Source organism: Carassius carassius, chromosome 46 (genome assembly GCF_963082965.1).
Source record: "Carassius carassius chromosome 46, fCarCar2.1, whole genome shotgun sequence".
NCBI classification, from domain to species: Eukaryota; Metazoa; Chordata; class Actinopteri; order Cypriniformes; family Cyprinidae; genus Carassius; species Carassius carassius.
Genome location: NC_081800.1, coordinates 21677918 through 21699834, shown reverse-complemented (window position 1 = coordinate 21699834; position 21917 = coordinate 21677918). Strand labels below are relative to the sequence as shown.

Sequence of the window (21917 nt, the reverse complement as noted above, 5' to 3'; positions counted from 1 at the left end):
GGATGTTCATGTTAACTGGTTAACCATTAACTGACTGTAAGAATTTTGACCGATTAATACAATCAGATAAACGGATTAAAAAACTGGGCACTGAACCCCCAGTTGCTCCCTGGGACCTTACCATACTTGGCAAATGTCACGACTTTCACTTTTCATAAATAGGCCTAATGCCGACCAAAATGTTTACAAACATTATAATAATCACTGTAATCATAGCTACGCTATTTGTTTCCTTCTAACAGTGGAAGCAACTATTCCTTTTAGTCATAAAGATAATGGGAATTGTAAAAGGTTTGCCTTTATTTTTGTACACTCACAATAAAAACAAATCTTTGTGCTTTTGTAAAATAAGACTAGAGAAAAATAGGATTGTCGCTTTTTGCCATCTTGTTTCATTTCACGCAGCTCAAAAAAATAGACTACATACTAGGCTACTTGTTGCACAGTTTTTCTTTCATTTTCTTCATTTATTATTTAAGTTAAAATATATTTCTTAATATGCCTATTTATTTTATATATATATATATATATATATATACAGTACAGACCAAAAGTTTGGAAACATTACTATTTTTAATGTTTTTGAAAGAAGTTTCTTCTGCTCATCAAGCCTGCATTTATTTGATCAAAAATACATAAAAAACAGTATTATTTAGAAATATTATTACAACTTAAAATAATAGTTTTCTATTTGAATATACTTTAAAAAATATAATTTATTCCTGTGATGCAAAGCTGAATTTTCAGCATCATTACTCCAGCCTTCAGTGTCACATGTAACATCCAGTCGATCACATGATCATTTAGAAATCATTCTAATATTCTGATTTATTAGTGTTGGAAACAGTTCTGCTGTCTAATATATTTGATGAATAAAAGGAAAAAAAGAACTGCATTTATTCAAAATTTAAAAAAAAATTATAATAATATATTTTCATTACTATCACTTTTTATCAATTTAACACATCCTCGCTAAATAAAAGTATTGATTTTATTTTTTTTTAAAAAGAAAGAAAAAAGAAATTACTGACCCCAAATTACTGACCAGTAGTGTATATTGTTATTACAAAATATTTATATTTTAAAAACATAGCTTCCTTTTTTTCTTTTTTTTTACTTTTTATTCATCAAAGTATCCTAAAAAATTTTCACATGTTCTGAAAAAATATTAAGCAGCAGAACTGTTTCCAACTGTGATAATGAATCTTCATATTAGAATGATTTCTAAAGGATCATGTGATAATGATCCTAAAAATTCAGCTTTGCATCACAGAAATAAATGAAAATTTAAAGTATAATAAATTTAAAAACAATTATTTTAAATTGTAATAATATATCACACTATTACATTTTTTTTCTGTATTTTTGATCAAATAAATGCAGGCTTGATGAGCAGAAGAAACTTCTTTCAAAAACATTAAAAATAGTAATGTTTCCAAACTTTTGGTCTGTACTGTATACATATATATATATATATATATATATATATAGCATAGCTTTATTATGTTTTTCTCCGCTCGAAGAAGTGCTGCAGGTGTGTGATGTGATATGAAGACAATCCTCATGTTCTGTAAAATTAATCCCCAGGAGAAAAAAACTTGTCAGTTAATGGTAAATAATCGGTTAACGAGTGTTCGTTGCCTGTTAGGAAAAATAACCAAAATTAACATCCCTAGCACACTATTTTACATGTGGCATTATACTGATGCCAAATGCATTCTGTTTTACAATTATTCTTTTTTTAAAAGCGCGTAAAAAAAGTAAACATATTCTTACGATTGAATTTAAGGTTAAATGCATCAAATGCATTTGAAAAGTAGCTAAATTTCATGATGTAGGAATAATAAAAACCATCTAAGATCTTCATAACGTAATAATAATAATAATAATAATAAATTCAAGACATAAAAAGTAATCCCTCCCAGTGCCTAAAAATACACCTCAAAACTAAATCTTTTTTAAGAACCTAAAGGAAAACTGCATTCAGTATCCTAACAGCAATAAACAGAACAGGTTCAGTACTCACACAATGCTGCCATCTCTTTGGGAAGGTCCGCCCCAAACCGTCCAAACAGGCTGCTATTGGTCAGCAGGTCGAAGGGGGAGTGGCTCCGCATGGAATTGAAGGCAAAGGGGTAAACAGCAGGTGGGAAGCCGGTCATGTGACCCACCTGCCGTTCCCGGTTGGTTGCCATGGCGATGGTTGGTTGCCAAAGGCTGATCGGGCCTGTTGTGCGCTTCACCTGCCTGTGTGACAATGTTGGCAAACTTCTCAGGTCTGCGTCATGGCTCGGCTTCCACTCATACAACAGGACATACCTTCAGGAGGAAACATATATGATAAGTTAAGCACTTTTTACAAAGAATTATAAACAGTAGTAAAACAGCACTTGTAATTGAAATCACTGACTCTGAGTGGGTTAAATGGACCAAAACCAATTCGAGAATGAATCATTAAGTCTGGTTTTGTTAATCAGGTCAGCCAATTCACTGAAAAGAACAACTCAGAAGAATGATTTGTTTACTTCGTTCCCTCATTAATTCATCAAGGATATGAAGCAGATGTCAAGGCCTTTAGAGAATATATTCTTTGTCTGTTCCTCACACAAAGCTATCATGCAGCTTTAGAAGATTTGAAATATAGTGCACAAATCATACTTTTCTGGTGCTTTCGCATCCTTTTTGAAGCTTGAAAGCTCCAGTTCCATTGCATGGAAAATGTGACTAGTACATCGTAAAATGAAATGAAGGTGGTGGGACGACATGAGCATGAATAAATGATAACAGCATGTTCATTTCCGGGTGAACTAATCTTTTAAGAACCCCTAACATAGCACAAACAGCAATCTGAGAGTCTCTCGCATCAGTTTAACAACAACCAAGCAGCCAGTGCATTAGAGCGCTTGTGTGTTTGAGAGGAGGGTGGAGTCTGAGGGAAAACTTATAGGGAGGAAAAGAAAGAGAGCAAAAAAAGAAACGAAGAGGACGGAGGAAAATAAAAAAGCGGTTAGAAAAAAGTTAGGTTGAGGCAGGAGAAGAGAGCACTCTTTTCTGCTCCGTTTTGAAAGGTGTCCAGACGTTTGTGGTGTTTCCAGGCTATTCCATATGATTTAAATCACCCAAACTCCACAAGAAAGAGCTTCTCTGTTTGTCCTGCCAGTCTCTCAGCCCTGCACGACTACAGTCGGCCTCTCACAGACCTGAGGCCCCAAGATGAGAGCTGGAGAGGAGCTGTAAGAGAAGGAGTAAAAGGAAGAGGTGCAGCTTGTTGTCCAAATTGTTGGGCATCTTTTCGATCACGCTTCCATTCAATTTCTCTTACAAACACAAAGGAGTTTGTCAAAAATGAAACCAGAAACCTCAATTAATTCTGATTGATACTTAAAACAAGAAAGCATGATGTCTTGATATATTATGCAGTTTTGCTTCTCAAAAACATAGTGTCTTGTTTTAAGGATGTTTAGGTATTTGTACTGGAAAACAAAATTATTTTTGGCAGTGAATGCAAATCCTGCTTTACGTCTCTCTTACGCACACTTTCAATAAACAACATCTTCACCACTGCACTAGTGAATGCTGGGATGTCCCTTTCAATTTTTTGTTCCTTCTCCCTTGAGTGATTTTTATGAGTGGGTGGTGCTGGCGGCTTGTTGTTTAAATGTGGTTTTTGAAAAAAGAGCTGAGCCAAAGAATTCAGCGCTTTTTGGAAGTGCTGTGGTTTGTGAATCAGGAAAAAAATCAAGGGAAAAATCATGCTCATGTATTCAGCATAAACATTGACCAAGCTGAGAGAAATAAAAAAGCAGACAGATTCAGTGACGGAGTCCGGGCACTGGGGGGCACTACGGGGGAGGCACTATGGCCAGGAAAGAAGCCTGGGCTTTCCAAAACACACATTCATACAGTCGCATAAAAACACTTGCACCTGAACACATAGTCTTTGAGAGAAATACTGTGCTCCCTTTCCATAACAGATGCACACAGCTCTACTGTAATCCACATAATGAAACCCTTAGAAACCTCTTTCCAAGTGCCACACACACACACACATACCTCAAGAGGTTTTTCTTGAGCACTTAAAATACATTTTCAAACTTTCATTAGTTTCATTTGTCTACTAACAATGCCCAACAGTGGATATGCAGGCATAACAGGACTAAGAGTTCTTGGTCTTTTTTTTTTTTTTTTTTTGTAAAATTTTCTAGACATCTCTTCCATCACATATCAAGTTAAGGATTGTGTTTAACCACTTCAGCTGTTATTTTGATTTTTTGAGAATTAGGCATATGCAATATTGGACCCACCGGTGGGTCCCCAGAGTTGATGTGGTTAACTGAATTCTGGGGTGGAAATGACTTTTTCAACCTTTTGAAATAAAATGGCTGGCTCCTTTGTCTTACTAAGGTAAAACTTTAGCTACTTCTTTCTTTATCCGAAAACACAATAAAAACCATAATATTTATTGATTTATTTAATTTCCCGTTTTCCTCACACATCTCTTATTTCCTCTCAATCTCTTTACTGACACTGTAACCAAATGAACTATTTAAAAAAATAAAAAATAGTTATAATAATATAATAATAATAATAATACATTTATATATATATTAGGGCTGCTCCGATCACGATCGGCCGATCATTAATGCGCATCTCATCAGTAAAGCCGGTTCTCTAATCAGCGGTAAATTCCCTCAGGTGCGTGATTTCACATAGAGCAGCTGTTACTACACAGAGCCGTTGTTAACTGAGAAGATGCGCAAATAAACGCTGAAAATGAACGTGGATTTGCGCATCTTCTCAGTTAACAATGGCTCTGTGTAGAAACAGCTGCTCTATGTGAAATCACGCACCTGAGGGAATTTACCGCTGATAAGAGAACCGGCTTTACTGACGAGATGCACATTAACGATCGGAGCAGCCCTAATATATATATATAAAAATTGTTTTAAAAATTGTGCAAATGATACCACAGCAGAAGGACAGTCATATTTTTTTGAAAAATGGATAGGCTATTAATCATATTAAAAACTGTAATATTTATTTCTTGATTTTGCTATGTTTCCGTAACGCATCACTCATATTTCATCTCCAGCTCTGCACTGACACAGCAACCAAGTGAACTAATGTTTTTTTTATTTTAAAATTGTTTTACAAGTTGTGCAACTAATGCCACAACTGAGAATTTTATTTACAAATTGATATAAATCATTTTCACAGATGAATTCATTAAATTACTAGATTAAAGATAGTTTAAAAAGATTTTTTTTAATCATAGATTTTTAAATTGTTTAACCTACAAAAAATGCATTCAAAAAGCAGCAAAAAAATCAGTGATGCAGACATGAAAAAAAAAAAAAAATCATTAATACATGCTAAAACAAATATTTTCTCCCTCAAAATGTGCCATTTTTCTTTCATGGCTCCATGTACACATGTGCCCAACACGCACACAAACACACACTCTCTCCAGCCTCTCTGGTTCTGTTTCTTTCAGCAGAGCCAGTTAATTACAGCCTACTGCTGCAGGCAGCTTCAAACCACCCCTAATTTAGAGTTCCATTACAGTAAACTCTTCCACATGTGCATCCAAGCTAGGGTGGCCACGTCTAAGGAAGGAGCTCTGCAGATAGGCACACGCCCATAGCCAGCCACAACAAGGCCTTGCCATCCCTCCCACTCTTTTTTTCTCCAGGTCTGGTTTTCATCAGAGACTGTGTGCCCTCGAACCCATCCCTGCCCATATTGCCCCCCTTCCCAAAACCCCCTCCCGCTGCTGCTGCAGCTCCGTCCATGACCCTTCAGAACTGTTCCATATGTAACAGATATAATTTAGGGCTCACCATTCAAAACCACACATTGTTGAAATCACGGCATTGGATAAATTCTTCACAACTGAAGTGAAGTGGAGCTGCTCGCTCTCAGGCCAAATGTGCTATTTGCTGAACTGAAAGCATTAATGTGAACTAAAATGATAGCATAATTACATTTTCCACACATATCAGTCGTTGGGAAATATTTGTTATATCCACCGGGAATGTTACAGACTTCTATTCCAATATTTTAATTGAACTGCTTAATTTCTACTGTCATATACAAGGCATGAAATATAATCAGATATAATTATATGCTAAAACAGTCAATTAAGATATAAGATAAGATGAAATAAGACAAGACAAATCTTGAAAATATTGTAAATTTTCTCAGATTCTCAGATTAAGGTAAGATTATTTTGTTTATGATTTATATATATTTTAATATATATATTAATTTTAAAATGTATTTATTCATTTTTATGTACATGTTTTTTTTCATATTTTATTTATTTAAATCCTTATTTATTTATTTATTTATTTATTCATTTATTTATTTCCAGATAGGACAAATCAAGTATTGTATATTTTCTGAAATTAAACAAAGATTATTATTTAAATTAATGATTATACATTTAAATATATTTACTTATATTTTTAAAAGGCATATTATTCATTTTAAAAAAATGTATTTATTTGTTTATTTGTTTTATTATGTATTTATTTTTAATTGGCATTAATAAGACACAGGATGAAAAAAATAGAAACTGGACTAAATACAGCATAGAATAAAAATGGTCTAAACAAATGGTCTGCTTGAAATACAAATCTGGCCCTCGCTATAATACTTTGGGCTTGCATTAACTTCTGAACTTTTGACTCTTACCAGTAGTGAGAACATCAAGAAATAAAATGAAGTAGTATGTTGGGAATAAAATAAAAAGCTGAAGAAAAGAAAAAAAATGACCTGCGGGAGAGAGTATGACAGAGGAGAAAAACATCAAAATCACACCCAAAAAAACTTTTACAGGGAGAAAAGAAGAAAGCAGAAAAATGGTGGACAAAGAGGAGAAAAAAAAGGGGAGCCGGGGAAAATCCAAATCTCATGCAGCCATTTGAAAAGAGGGGAACTGATAGAAAAGGAATCTGTGTGTTCCTAGAATTTTTCCAAACACAATAAAGAATTAATAAAACACTTGGCGCCTGCGTATTTTCATGAGTCACATCGGCAAAGAGTTTTACAGAGTATGTTCTGCTTTTATGGCAGGCGGGTTGTGCAGAAAGTGAGCTAATCCTAGGGCCCTCGCCCTCTCTCTCTCTGGCACACACACACACACACACACACACACACACACACACACACACACACACACACACACACGTGTAAGTACATACACACATGTTCTCTCATTACTGCTATTCTCTGGCTGACCCTTACACACATGCTCATTCAAACTCCTCTAGCCCACTCTGGGCTGAGAGGGGGGCAACGGCTGGCACCCACCGCAGACCCAACATTTGCAACAGGCTGGGACTTTCCAAAAGCCTGATTTCACCACCGTTTCTACATTGCTCCTCACAGAACAAACACATCATTAGCAGAGCATGCTGAGGCCTATTAGCCACAGAAAAAGAGGGAAAGATTGAGCGAGATGAAGAGAGAGAGAGAGAGAGAGAGAGAGAGAGAAAATGCTCCCGGCATGGTTGGGTGATGCGCTGTGTATCTCTGACAGAATCAGCTCTATGTGATTCATGGCTCTTCGGGGCTGGGCCGAGCAACGTCCTCTGAAGTACTGCAGTTTGCCACTGTGAAAAAGGTAAGCAGGTTGTGTTTAGAGGAAGATAAGTATCTCGTTCAACTCAAAAGAGAATTTTGATTCTGCGGATCAAGTGTCCCTGTTTTTATCGAAGGTTTCACATTCTTGCTTGGAAAACAAGTTAAGTTAAGACCTACACTAATGGTCAAAAGTTTTAAATAATTATGAATTTTTTTCATGTTTAGAAAGAAGTCTCTTATGCTCACCAAGCCTGCATTTACTGTAAGTGATCAAAAACACAGCTGAAACTGTAATACTGTGAAATATTATTACAATTTAAAATAACTGTTTTATATTTGAATACGTAAAATGTCATTTATTTCTATGATGCAAAGCTGAATTTTTAGCATTATTACTCCAGTCTTCAGAAATCTTTCTAATATGCTGATTTGGTGCTCTACAAAAATATTACATCTTTTCAACATTTTTATAAATACGAAAATGTTTCTTGAGCACCAGATCAACATATTTCCAAACATTTGACCTGTAATCCAAGTTTTGAGCCATCACAAAAATCACTCCTTACTGGTATGCAATGAAAAAGTATTTTTTGAAAAAAAAAAATAGGAGGCATTAACCGCCGGAGCTGATGGCAAGTTATTTTTTTCCTCCCTCTTCCTGGCTAAAACCACAATCCATTCTTCCTCCAAAGCTGTGACGGATTTGGGATGGTACAGCGGTTTGGGTTCATTTCCTGTCTACACTCTGAATATTTCCACTCCTTCGTTCTAAGCTCACGGCGCTCTACTTTAAAAGCTACTTTAACTTTCCACATTAGCTTTCCTGCTGTCGATCAGCGCTAAGACGGATTGACACATCCGACCGTATACTTTTAAACAGCTCCAGAAAGGCAGAGGAACCGTATAGCGGAGGCCACAAGAGTGATCAAATGTCTCATGGACAAAGGCTCTGGAAACTCAAGCTCACTTAAAGAGCACATATAAATATTTCCATTCCTAAAAAAAAAACAAGTCAAAACAAGAAGGAAAAGGAGAGAAAGACACTTTCATCTAATCAGACCCATTGGACCAGCAACAAAAAGGTCATGGGTTCGATTCCCTGAGAATGCACTAAATGCTTCACAAAAAAACCTTACAATTCCGAGGTGCACAACAGTTAATATGCAAAAAATAACTCAAACTCAGACAAAACAACTGGGTTTCTTTCACAGCAATGCCATCAAAAAACAATTTTTGTTCCTCAATGAACCTTTCAGTAAAAGATCCATTTGAACATTTTAATAATCTAAAGAACCTTTTGTGCATTTTGTCTTCATAAAGTCAGATGCCAATGAAGAACCGTTATTTTTAAAACTGTCTGTTTATTGATGATCAGATTCCTAAAATGCATGCACAGTAAAACTATTAAATGCTTCACAAAAACTCGAGGGACACTATAGTTTAAATATGCAAAAAAAAAAAGAACAGAAAACACAAACCACATCTGACCATAAAAAGAAGAGATCTGCTTGTAGTTTTCATATTTTCTGCTGAAAAATAATTGTCGCATCCTGCATAAAACATAAGCATACGTGTCCGAGGGATGATTACAGCAAGCTTTGATGGATAAAACTTATCTACTTGTAATGCACAGGAGACATAACAATAAATGTGTGCTGTAACCTTGAATTAAATCTGTATGGAATCAACTGAAGAAAGATGTTTGGAGACAAGACGCATTGTGTGGAAAGTCTGCAGCTGAGGAACCTCCAGGTGCTGTGGAGGTCACATGGTCATTAGGAGGGTCAGAACTGAGTGCTGAAGGTTCAAAGGCCAGACGTCATTAACACGCACATACAATCACACATTAATTCAGGAAGAAAACTTTTTAATGATTAATTTCTCATTTTATTTTCCCCCTACATCCCCTATCCCAGCATCACAGTAGGGGACAGTGGTTACAGTGCTGTCAAGTGGCAATAATAAACAATAATAAAATAAAGCCTCGCCGCATTGGTCCAATGCAAAAATAAACAAAGCATATAATTGTCATCAGGCAGTCGTTTCCGAGAAAGCCCTTCATAAACCTTTTTATTGTGGGAGATAAAACTGACACATTTAAATTCCTCTGCTTTCTGACAAGGCAAATGGTAGCACAACATTAAGAGTGACGGATGATCTTCTGCTTCGGAGTCACATATCCCATCAATTAAAACCCGTCTGACACTGAACTCTTTCCTGGCACGCAACAAACATTCTTCACACCCAATCACTGTACAACACTGACAATGCCATAATTTCCATCACACCACTTGGGTATAACTTGCCCCTCAAGTAATAATTTAAAAGAGTGTATTGTGTACTCTCACAGCTCCACATGTAAGGCTCAAGTACCCTGTCATTCACAATAAACCATAAATGTGTGCTCTTATCTCTTACACTGGATATCATTTAACACTGTCATTAACATTTTCAACTTCTAAACTAAGACAATCAATAAGGTAACTCTTTATTGACTGACAAGGTAACTCTTCTCAAAGTATTGAATTAATTACCCTAAAAATATTATATAAAAACATTATTTAAAAAATGATACAAATATTATTAAATTTATTTTATTAAAGTTGTTCAAATTATATATATATATAATTTTATATCATAATTGAAAAAATAATGTAAAATGTAAAAATATAATATTTTAAAAACTAATTTTAAAACAATAATGATATATATATATATATATATATATATATATATATATACAGTATATATATATACAGTATATATATATATATATATAAATATATATATTGTTTAGATTATTAAAATTATTCTAAATATTTTATAAATATTACATCAAGTTAACAAATCTTTTTACAGTTATTTTATTTAAAAATGAAATTAAAATTGTTTTTTTATTTTATTCTATATATTTATATAATATATATTTAATAATAAATGTTAAATGTTTTCAAAAAGCTTTTTACTTCACTAACCCTAAATTTTTAATATATTATTTACACAGGTGTAAGTCGCACTTGTTCAAAATTCCTTTTTTTTGTGAAATAAATAAATAAATAACCAAACGCCTGAGGTTTGGACGAGGTAATGAACAAGAGAGAGCGATGGAAAGAGTGATGGGATAAGCGGAGTAGACGAAAGACAGTTCTGACAACTCTGTTCCGCAACGTGATGTGGACAAGGTAAGCGCAGGCACACTGAAAGAACAGATAAACAACAACAACAAAAAAAGAAACATATTTATAGAACACGACCAGTGAGCTTATTTATTGCTGTACTCCTCTGTAAGCTTGAAGTATTCCTCTGTGGGAAATGAGATTAAATAATTGGTAGTATTCCTCTGTGGGAAATGAGATTAAATAATTGGTTAAGGATCAGAGCATTAACATGATCGTTACTAGATTGTAGTTGTGGTTTATTACATAGTGTAATCAGACAAGAAACAGATTTATAAAAACAAATGACATTGCCGCTGAGCTAAACTAGCCGTTTCAGATGAACACAGTTTATTTAATCAGAGCAATACAAGGTAATAAATGGTGCTCATTACAGTAGCACTGGCACAGGGAGCATTCGCGCTAGTAAGTATAAACACACACTAACATAGACACATTAATAAAAGCCCTGACACACACAGGAACTTTCATAAGCAGATGTCGGACACCCTCCCTGTTTCACAGACACACAGCCTGACATATAAAGTCTTATATACACATGCAGTCAAAGGGATACATCCCTGCACACCTGCAAAAATATACAGGGGAAGCAGTGATCTGATGGTTTCCTTCATAATTACAGAGTACAGAACAAAGTCCCACCACCTTCTCTGATCCCCCATGAACCACCTGTTCAACCCCTCCCTGCCACTTACATTCTATCACCCCCCAAAATTCCTGAGAGTCATGGATAAACTCCTGGATTTATGATTCCAAGCCAGAAAGCAGCCGAAGCTGAGCTGAAGACTGAAGTAAAATTGGGATCTAGACAGAAAGACTGTGGGGTGGTCGGTAACACTTTACAATACGGGTGCACAAATAAGCAATAAATAATGCTTAACTAATGCACAGTTAATCATGGGTTAATGTATAACTCATGAAGAACTAAACCATTTATTAATGATTACTGCACCAGCAACTATTGAACATTCTATATGATTCATAGATTAAGTAATCAATAAATTGTTATTAGTTAAATGTGTCATAATGTATTAATTCCCTAATAACTAATAAAGCAAATTCCTATGTTAATTACCACAATGGGTTGAAGCATGCATTTCAACTTCTAGTTGTTTGCTTTAATTAATCATTAGCTAATGATTTGCAAAGCTATTGGTATGTATGACTTTACTTGTTGAGGCACAGAACTATTAACTAATTGTTAAGTAATATGCCACTGTGGTTATAGATTTTGAATGAGTTAGTTAGTCAGGTGCCTCAACAAGTAAAGTCGAAACATAATAAAATTGCGACTTTTTTCTCTTTTTATCAGAATTGTAAAATATAAATTCAGAACTGAGAGATATAGACATGAGATTCTGAAAAGAAAAATTTTTAAAATCGCAAGATATGAACTCTTAATTCTAAGAAAAACGTCCGGATTGTGAGATATAAACTAGCAATTGTGAGAAAAAAGTCAGAATTTTCAAAAAAAAAAAAAAACCCTGTCTGATCTATATTCGTTATTATTTTTTTTATTATTTATTTTGTGGCGGAAACATAAAAACAGAATTGTGTGATATTAACTCAGTAATGCAAAAAAGAAAGTCAGAATTTTACGTTTTTATCTCACAGTTTTGAGTTTATATTACAGTTATTACAGAGTTTTTTTGTTTTTTTAAGTTCTGAGTATACAATCCACAATTCTGACTTTTTCAACTGAATTGCAAGAAAACTGTTTTAGTTGTAAGAAATAATCTCAGAATTGCAAGAAAAAAAATCAAATTGTACGATAAAAAGACACAATTACCTTTTTTAATTTTTTTATTCTCTGGCGGAAACAGGCTTCCATACATAACAGACTGAAATAAAAGTGAAATTTTAAAGTAATTCTTCTAAAACGTGCACCAATAATCTTTGTTTTATTTCCAAGTTGGAAAATTATTATTTTTTTATTTTACAGTATACCTATCATAAAAACATTACTAAGAATAAACTATAAAAGATTCAAGAAGTAACACTGAACATCTAATACTTGTGGTTAGGGTTGGGGGTAGAGTTGATATGATGATATACAGTGAAGAAAAAACATATTTCACTGTCACTCAAAAGGGAAAATACAGTCAAGAATATAATGACAGCAGTTTGCCCAAACACACAAACACATTAAGACACTCCTGTATTCCATTACAGTTGCTGTACCGCTGAGATCAGACTCCACAGTCCCGCTGGAGTCAGAGTGGGAGTTTTGGTTTTGGTGGAACGTGAATATCTGGTTTGACAATAGTTTGTTTTTCCTTGTCTCTGCTTCTTTTGTCTGAGTTCATGTAAACTCATGTTGCTGATATGTGAGACATAAACAGCTGAAGACAGAAAAGGGCTGGCCCATTCCTTTCTCATTAAAAAAAAAAATAAAGTGCAGTGAATACATTTGTTTGTGCAAGTGCTAAGTAAGTCTGTTGTTTTCAATGTTGTAATATGCTCAAGCTGCTCCTCTGGCCCAGATGTGTGTGTTTGGATGTGAACATTCTGTCAGATGTTAAAAGAAGACATCATAAATCACGACTGGCTCTGACACTATTAAACACTGCTGGCATAAACTTTCAAAAAAAAAACTTTCAGCTCATGAAAATCTCACACACAACCTGTTGAAAAGCAAAAGAAAGCAAATTTCTTTCAGATCACAGACTGATATAAAACACTGAGTCAGAAAAACACAAAGAACAGGTGCTACAGTCAATGCAATGGGCTTCACAGTACTGAAGTTCAGCTATCAGGTAATACAAGACAAAAAGCAACACAAAAAGCCATTGATATGTGTATTTATGTATGCATTTTGTTACTTCTCACAATAGAACAAATGGAAAACTTAGTCAAAGAAACTGCACCGTACAAAGCCAATATGTAGATGTTACCTTTAAGGGATAGTAAACTCACCATCCATATAACTCATATGCTATATTCCAAGCCTTTGGAAGCCATAAAATGGGTTTGTGTGCCAAACAAACCCAAATTAACTGATAACGTGCCTGTGTCTGGACTACTGAGTCAACTCAAGAGCCAGAACAAATCATTCAGATCAGTTTTGTGAATTAGATCAACTAATTCATTGAAAAGATCAAATTTATTTATACATGACTGCTTCTCTTATGTAGAGCTAGGGCAGATGTCAAAATGATAAGTGATAAAATGTACATTTTGATTGGTCCCTTGCATTATCACTAAAATATGGCTCTAAAAGACTTGGAATATAGTGTGTTATAAGCATTATTTTTATAATATACAGTGACTTTGCATCCGTTTTGAGGTTTAACATCTATAGTAACCATTCACTGTGACTGCATGGAAAACACATTCATAGACCTTCCTCCTCTATCCCTTTAAAGAACTTAACTTGACGCATCTCAATGTATCCAGATGTATAACATTGTTTATTGAACTGTAATAAAAACCGGTAATGCAGCTGCTACCAGATTTTAGCTTTATTGACAGAACAATTCTACACCGCATGAGATGCTCGTGAAAACACCTTTCCCTAAACCACAAGCTGCACACAACACTTCGTCTTGACCAATCTCAGATTTACACACATAAAACTTGTTAGCCACAGGGCATTACCACTTAAGGGCCAGAAGGAAAACAACACCTGTCAAAGAAATGTTTTACATATGTGAAGGTACAACTCACCAGGTCAAAGTATGCGTCAACGTAACCAGTCATTTCTTTAAACACATCGCGGATCCAGAAAACTCTCGCACGCGCTCCAGTTAGAACGAATTCAAGAGAACCGAGTCGCGCGAGCGAAACGAACGAACAAAAAGTTACGATCAATGCGAGTCTTTCATCACTCTCTCGATTGCATCTACTCTAGTTCAGTTTTAAATCACTGCGACTTCTCCGTTGCCATATGCACCATATCTGACAGACATGAGAGAGTAAACCGATGAAAACATCATTTGATCGGTTCTGTGAAAGTTAAACTCACCCACTTGTGACTAAAATCCGCGAAGAGAAGCGCGCACCCTCCGTTTCTTTCACACTACACACTGCACGGTCGTTTATTTCCCTCTTCTTCCTTTTCTCTGCCTCTCTCGCTCTCTTTCCCTCCCTCTTTCTCTTCTTTTCGTCTCTCTTAGAAATAATTATGCGCTCTGATTCATGAACCCTCTCTGGGTCACGTGACTCCACCCTTCAAATATACAGTACTTTTTTTCACAAGCCGCAAAATGCCTAGAGGGAAGGAACACAGGCAAGCTTAAATTTCTGTTTTTAATTCTCTGCCTCTCTTTCTTTCTTTCTCCTCTTTTCACTCATTGAACTCTGTGTATTCACAAAGTGACAAGCACTGAGTAGCACTTGATGTAGGAACTCTCTAGTTAAAATGCTGGATACAGTTTCTTCTTATCTAAGGCTACATGAAATCTTACTTGACTGATAAATGTTCCTGGTCTTATTGTGAAGGGTTCATTGGTGCATGTTATTCCAGTTGGGAAAAATATTGTCTTTTCACAATCAATTTTGTCATCAAAATGCAATGAGGTGTTTCAACACCTCGTGAAAGTGCGAAAACCCTAAATCATGCTATTCATGCAATGTGAATTACAAACTTGCATGAACAGTAGTAAATATACACAGGAAAACATGTAAAATGATGTTGGATTAACAAATTGAAAGGATTAAATAAACCAAAAACATCCACCAATGCATCATTTTAGGGTTTACACCAACAGTAATGATTTATTTGCCACAAAAGTCCACAAGAAAATGTAATCTTTTTGATGATGGGAGACTGTAAATCTGGGAAGTTCCAAACTTTATGGTGCAGAGGGTGTGTCTGTCTATATGTGTTTTATATCAGTACAATGTGCAGTTTGTGTTTGTATGGAACAGTTCTGCGCTGGCTTGTTTGTGGTTCTGGGCGTTTGCCTGGTTTCTTCCTAAAGCTGCCATTCTGTACTGGCTTTGGTCAAAAGAAACCCCCAGAAACCTCACTCTGAAGACACACCTTAACTGGCTACTTTTTGACAGTGCCATCTCAAGCTCAGGGAGATGGCATGTCAGGTTCAGCCTTGGCTCGGATGGTAATTCAAATGGAACACTTGTTTTTATTTTAAACTCAATTATTAGTTCAACAAAAATATATTTACATGTGGTCATATTCTTATGTTTTAAAAGGTTAGCTGCACATGAAACAACATCACTGTGTAGAAAAGTTCTATTCAGTTTGAATTGGACTAAATATGAACTTCATGTCAAATAACATTTGAGAATGTTCTCAGCATTCTGATTTTTATTTACTAAGATAAACCATTTACTAAAATGAGCTCAGCTAAAGTGAAGCAGTACGACACTTCAGCAGGGCTGGCATTAGGTCTCAAAACACAGTCAACAGGAAATGGTTTGCTTTGCCACACAAACCAATGCTACACAGCTTTATCTGCATATCACTCTATGTAAACATATTGAATGTCTGTCAAAAGAACTACTAATTTAGAATTAGATCACAAAGAATATGAGGATATTTAATTCTAATGGAAAAAAAATAGTGACAAGATATTCAATACTTTAGGAGTCTCTAAATCATTTCAGAATACTTAGTATATGGATTTCATTTCTCTTACATTTATGTTGGAGCATCTAGTTTACCGAGTTGCAAACAATATTACAGTATGTGCTGTCATTTTCCGTGTGTGTCTGGGTGAGTGTGTCTCTGTGTGTTAGTAGCAGGAGAGAGGTCAGAGGTTAGCAGTGTTTGTGTTTCATTGTCAGTGAAGTGTGTTGGAGGTTGAGATTTATGATCTCTGTGTTGGGAGACTGCAGAGTCGAGGATAATGAATATAGATCAGACTGCGATCTCTCTCTCTTCCTCTCTCGCTCCCCTCTTTCTCTCACACTACCTGTTTGTCTTTCTGTTTTCATCTTTCAGTCTTCCACTTTGCATTTCACTTTCACCTGCTTTACTCTCCCTATTTCCTGTTATTCTGCTTTTATACAGAATTCTTGCATTTGAATATGCCTACTTAGTAGTGTATTGGCATTGATGGTTTTATGAAGAACCTTTAACATCCATGGAAACTTTCCACTGCACAAAAACTTATTTATAGTGGAAAAGGGTTCTTAAAGTGGTTATTTTAAGAATTGCTCACTGAAAGGTTCTTTGAGGAACCCAAAATGGCTCTTACATGACATCACTGCAATTCTGTAACCCTTTGTCTATGTCTTGATTTTTCACAGGTGTTTACCCATATTTTGAATGATTGCATTGAGTGTTTTAGGGCTGAAAGAAATGTCTGTAAACTTGTTTTTTTGTTTGGTTTTTTTTTACAGTAAATTACAGTCTGAATATGGAATTGGCATTCAGATACTAATATCTTCAAGGGTTAGTTCACTCAAAAATGAAAATGAGCCTGTGTTTTACTCACCCTCAAATCATCCTAGGTGTATGTGACTTTCTTCTTTGTCCTGGCCCCTCCAATCCTTTCGATGGGGGTAAGTGGGTGTTGGTTGTCAACAGTTCAGAAGATATGAAATAAGTGCGCACATCCATAATAAAACGTCCCTCACACGGCTCTGGGGGTGAATAAAGGCCTCCTGTAGCGAATACATGCATGTTTGTAAAATAAAATATCCATATTTCAAATGTAATAAACACTTTGTTCTCACTTCCGCTGACTGTGGTACGCAGAAGACGATCAGACGGATGTCTGAGGTGAACTAACCCTTTAATGACTCTTCCTTTAAATATGCATGGATATGCAGTTCATTGAATGAGTAGTAGTTGTCATAATAACACATTAGGAGAACTATTGGATGACACACTGTGTCTGCTGAGATTCTGAAGTCCCAGTACTGAGTAGCGATAAGATTCACAGTTTAAAAAACGTGGCTCTTTTCAAGCTGTGAAAGTTGTTACTTATAGATAAATTGTAGGTTATTGAAACAACTTCAGTAAATTGCTAAATTGGGTGTTGTTAATACATCATAGGTCAAAAACACATACAACCCGAATTCCGGAAAAGTTGGGACATTTTTTAAATTTTAATAAAATGAAAACTAAAAGACTTTCAAATCACATGAGCCAATATTTTATTCACAATAGAACATAGATAACATAGCAAATGTTTAAACTGAGAAAGTTTACAATTTTATGCACAAAATGAGCTCATTTCAATTTTGATTTCTGCTACAGGTCTCAAAATAGTTGGGACGGGGCATGTTTACCATGGTGTAGCATCTCCTTTTCGTTTCAAAACAGTTTGAAGACGTCTGGGCATTGAAGCTATGAGTTGCTGGAGTTTTGCTGTTGGAATTTGGTCCCATTCTTGCCTTATATAGATTTCCAGCTGCTGAAGAGTTCGTGTTCGTCTTTGACGTATTTTTCGTTTAATGATGCGCCAAATGTTCTCTATAGGTGAAAGATCTGGACTGCAGGCAGGCCAGGTTAGCACCCGGACTCTTCTACGACGAAGCCATGCTGTTGTTATAGCTGCAGTATGTGGTTTTGCATTGTTTTGCTGAAATAAACAAGGCCTTCCCTGAAATAGACGTTGTTTGGAGGGAAGCATATGTTGCTCTAAAACCTTTATATACCTTTCAGCATTCACAGAGCCTTCCAAAATATGCAAGCTGCCCATACCGTATGCACTTATGCACCCCCATACCATCAGAGATGCTGGCTTTTGAACTGAACGCTGATAACATGCTGGAAGGTCTCCCTCCTCTTTAGCCCGGAGGACACGGCGTCCGTGATTTCCAACAAGAATGTCAAATTTGGACTCGTCTGACCATAAAACACTATTCCACTTTGAAATAGTCCATTTTAAATGAGCCTTGGCCCACAGGACACGACGGCGCTTCTGGACCATGTTCACATATGGCTTCCTTTTTGCATGATAGAGCTTTAGTTGGCATCTGCTGATGGCACGGCGGATTGTGTTTACCGACAGTGGTTTCTGAAAGTATTCCTGGGCCCATTTAGTAATGTCATTGACACAATCATGCCGATGAGTGATGCAGTGTCGTCTGAGAGCCCGAAGACCACGGGCATCCAATAAAGGTCTCCGGCCTTGTCCCTTACGCACAGAGATTTCTCCAGTTTCTCTGAATCTTTTGATGATGTTATGCACTGTAGATGATGAGATTTGCAAAGCCTTTGCAATTTGACATTGAGGAACATTGTTTTTAAAGTTTTCCACAATTTTTTTACGCAGTCTTTCACAGATTGGAGAGCCTCTGCCCATCTTTACTTCTGAGAGACTCTGCTTCTCTAGGACAAAGCTTTTATAGCTAATCATGTTACAGACCTGATATCAATTAACTTAATTAATCACTAGATGTTCTCCCAGCTGAATCTTTTCAAAACTGCTTGCTTTTTTAGCCATTTGTTGCCCCCGTGCCAACTTTTTTGAGACCTGTAGCAGGCATTAAATTTTAAATGATCTAATTAAGTGGATAAAAGTTTAAAATGTCTCAGTTTAAACATTTGCTACTTTATCTATGTTCTATTGTGAATAAAATATTGGCTCATGTGATTTGAAATTCCTTTAGTTTTCATTTTATTAAAATTTAAAAAACGTCCCAACTTTTCCGGAATTCGGGTTGTAGTTCAATGCCAACAAAGCAGATGTATTCAGGAATAAAATTTGTAAAATTAGCACAACTCACTGTAAAAACAATTTGGTGTAGGAACAATTTTCACTCAGATATGGCTAGATTATTTCACACTTATTTACAAACGAAACAGCAAGTAACGATGAATTAAACATGAGATTTTGAAGTAAAAACACTGAAATAGTGTTTTCGTGAATACTTCACGAATATCCAATACTTCGAAAAATCATTTATCACAGTGTAGCTGAGCACAGGCTCTCTGTCATTTGCTCCACCTCTCCCCCTCTTTCACCCCTAATGGTTGCATTTGTCACTCTTTGCTATGACATCATAAGTCATCTTAAAGGCCTCTGAAATCATCGTTATTTTATCCTTCCTCCTTCATTCTTTTTCATCCACGACCTTCTTTTCCTCTGTGTTAATTGTCAGGAGTGCAAAATAAATAAACGAATATCATTTCCACTAAGACTTATATTTATTTTTGCCATGGACTAGTGGGCCTGGATGAAAAAGAGACGGGGAAGAAAACGAAAAAGGGAGGGAGAACGAGGAGAGACTCTTAAAGAGAGAAGCTGGTGGCCACGGCAGGTTTTAATCAGGAACAAGATGCCTGTAATGAGATCACTATTTCCTTGCATGCAGATTGATGTCATGTGAAGTTTTGTACTGCAATGAGACTTGTGGAGAGAGCGCAAGTCGGGCATTCACACGCGCAAACAAGCGCAACGCTTTTTTACTCAAAGCACGCACACGTAAATACACGGACACACGCACACGGAACTTGGGCATCCGTTTTCAGTTTCAAAGTCAAGCGCACGGCTCGGCCAGTAAAGGGCCTCATTCATTCCGCTTGGCAAAATGTACACATTTAGACTCCAACTGACATGAAGAAATAACATACACGGGGAAAAACAACAAAGAGAGCTTTTGGGAAAAGCTATAAGGGGGGGGGGGGGGAAACAGGACAGGATGTGGTAAATATTTTGCATTAAACCTCATGTAAATGTATAAGCCATATATGTCACATTTAATCTGCGGTCGCATATGTGCGCATGCTTGTAGCTACTTATTTTGTGTGCGCGAGTCAAACTGAGCGAGCGCGCATTGGAGGTCCAAACAGAGTTGTCGGAAAAACCTAACAGAGTGCCAATAAGCGCATGCAAATGAGCGCGCGGCCTACCCCCCAACATATGTGTCCAATGAAAGGTGAATGGCCCTCCTGTCTATACTTTCCTCACAATCAGCCATGATGTCACCATGAACCCTCTCTGAACCGACCTCTGTCAAAAAACATCTCGCTCTCTCCCTCTCCTTCGCTTCTCATTTTCCACCTTTCCCTATTGCACTCACCAGGCTGCCTCCCTCCAGTCCGAATTCTTTGGGTGAAGCCACATTTTTTCTTTCTTCTTCTCATTCGCTTCTTTCCCTTCACCCCCCCCCCCCCCCCCAACTCTCTCTCACTCTCGCTCCCTTTCGTTTTCGGATCTGAGCGCATTTCTGTCCGTGGCTCTCTCACTCTAATCGAATCAGCACAAGCGAAGCCCACTGCCAAAAGTACCAGGATGTTCTGATTAAGATGGACTTTGTTTAAAAGGTGGCCTTTTTCAAAAAAGGCGCTAAGAGAAAGAAAGCAATGGCCGAGAAATATAGTACGACTAAAAAACAGCCAGAAGTCGGGGAAGGTAGTCAATAAAAGACAGAAAGAGAGAACGTGGAGAAACAGAGGAAGGAGAGAGGGGCTGGAGGGGGCAGCGGGAGAAGCTGCCTGATCCACATATGGAAGCAATTCTGTAATTGTGGCAAATCTTTGTGCTCCAGAGGAAAGGTCCCCTTCTCAATGTCTTCTCCATAGCAAATAAAACTGCCATTGTACAGTGAAAAAAATAATGACTTTGAAACAATGTTCACTCAAGAGATCGCTATGATATGTGACAAATAATTAGCATACAATTAAATGCAAAGTAACTAATTGGATTAACACAATAGTATGCTCAAAAATTTACCTAGCTAAAAATTGACTTTTCCCTCAAGCCATCCTAGATGTAGATGTAGATTTAAGAAATTTAACCTTACATCACTTGCTCACCAATGGATCCTCTGCAGTGAATGGGTGCTGTCAGAATGAGAGTCTGATAAAAACATCACAGTGATCCACAAGTAATCCACACCACTCCAGTCCATCAATGAATGTCTTGTGAAGTGAAAAGCTGCATGTTTTTTTAAAAACAAATGTATCATAAATACGTTTTAACTTTAAATCTTTCATAATCCATTATTATGCTTCCTCCAGTAAAACATTCATGTCCTGTTGTCCTCTCACATCAAATCCACCAACATATTTGTTTAGAACTGTTTTGGATCAGTTGATGTTTTGATCAGTGCATATTTTTCTCTTGATTCAGAAAAGATTACTTTTTCAGTGAAGAAATTAATATTGAGTGAGGACTCATATTTTAGCTGGAAGCAACAGTTTGAAGTTAAAAACGTCTTCATGGATTTGTTTCTTACAAACATGCAACTTTTTGACAAGAACATAACCGATGGATTGGAGTTGTGTAGGTAACT

General features: G+C 36.3%; 2 protein-coding genes across 2 annotated transcripts in view; one reads left to right on the top strand and one right to left on the bottom strand.

Annotated features, from left to right (window-relative positions):
* The window catches only part of rarga (retinoic acid receptor gamma a), a 55441-nt gene extending 40993 nt beyond the window's left edge, over positions 1–14448 (bottom strand). Inside the window, exons 1-2 of the mRNA XM_059541327.1 lie at positions 14430–14448; positions 2027–2319 (exon numbers count right to left, since the gene is read on the bottom strand). Of these exons, the coding sequence (XP_059397310.1) occupies positions 2027–2195 (169 nt within the window). The 5' untranslated portion in view covers positions 2196–2319; positions 14430–14448. The remainder of the gene's footprint in view (positions 1–2026; positions 2320–14429) is intronic.
* The window catches only part of LOC132129177 (transmembrane protein 18-like), a 386729-nt gene that overhangs the window by 265204 nt on the left and 99608 nt on the right, over positions 1–21917 (top strand). The gene's annotated exons all lie outside the window — the stretch shown is intronic.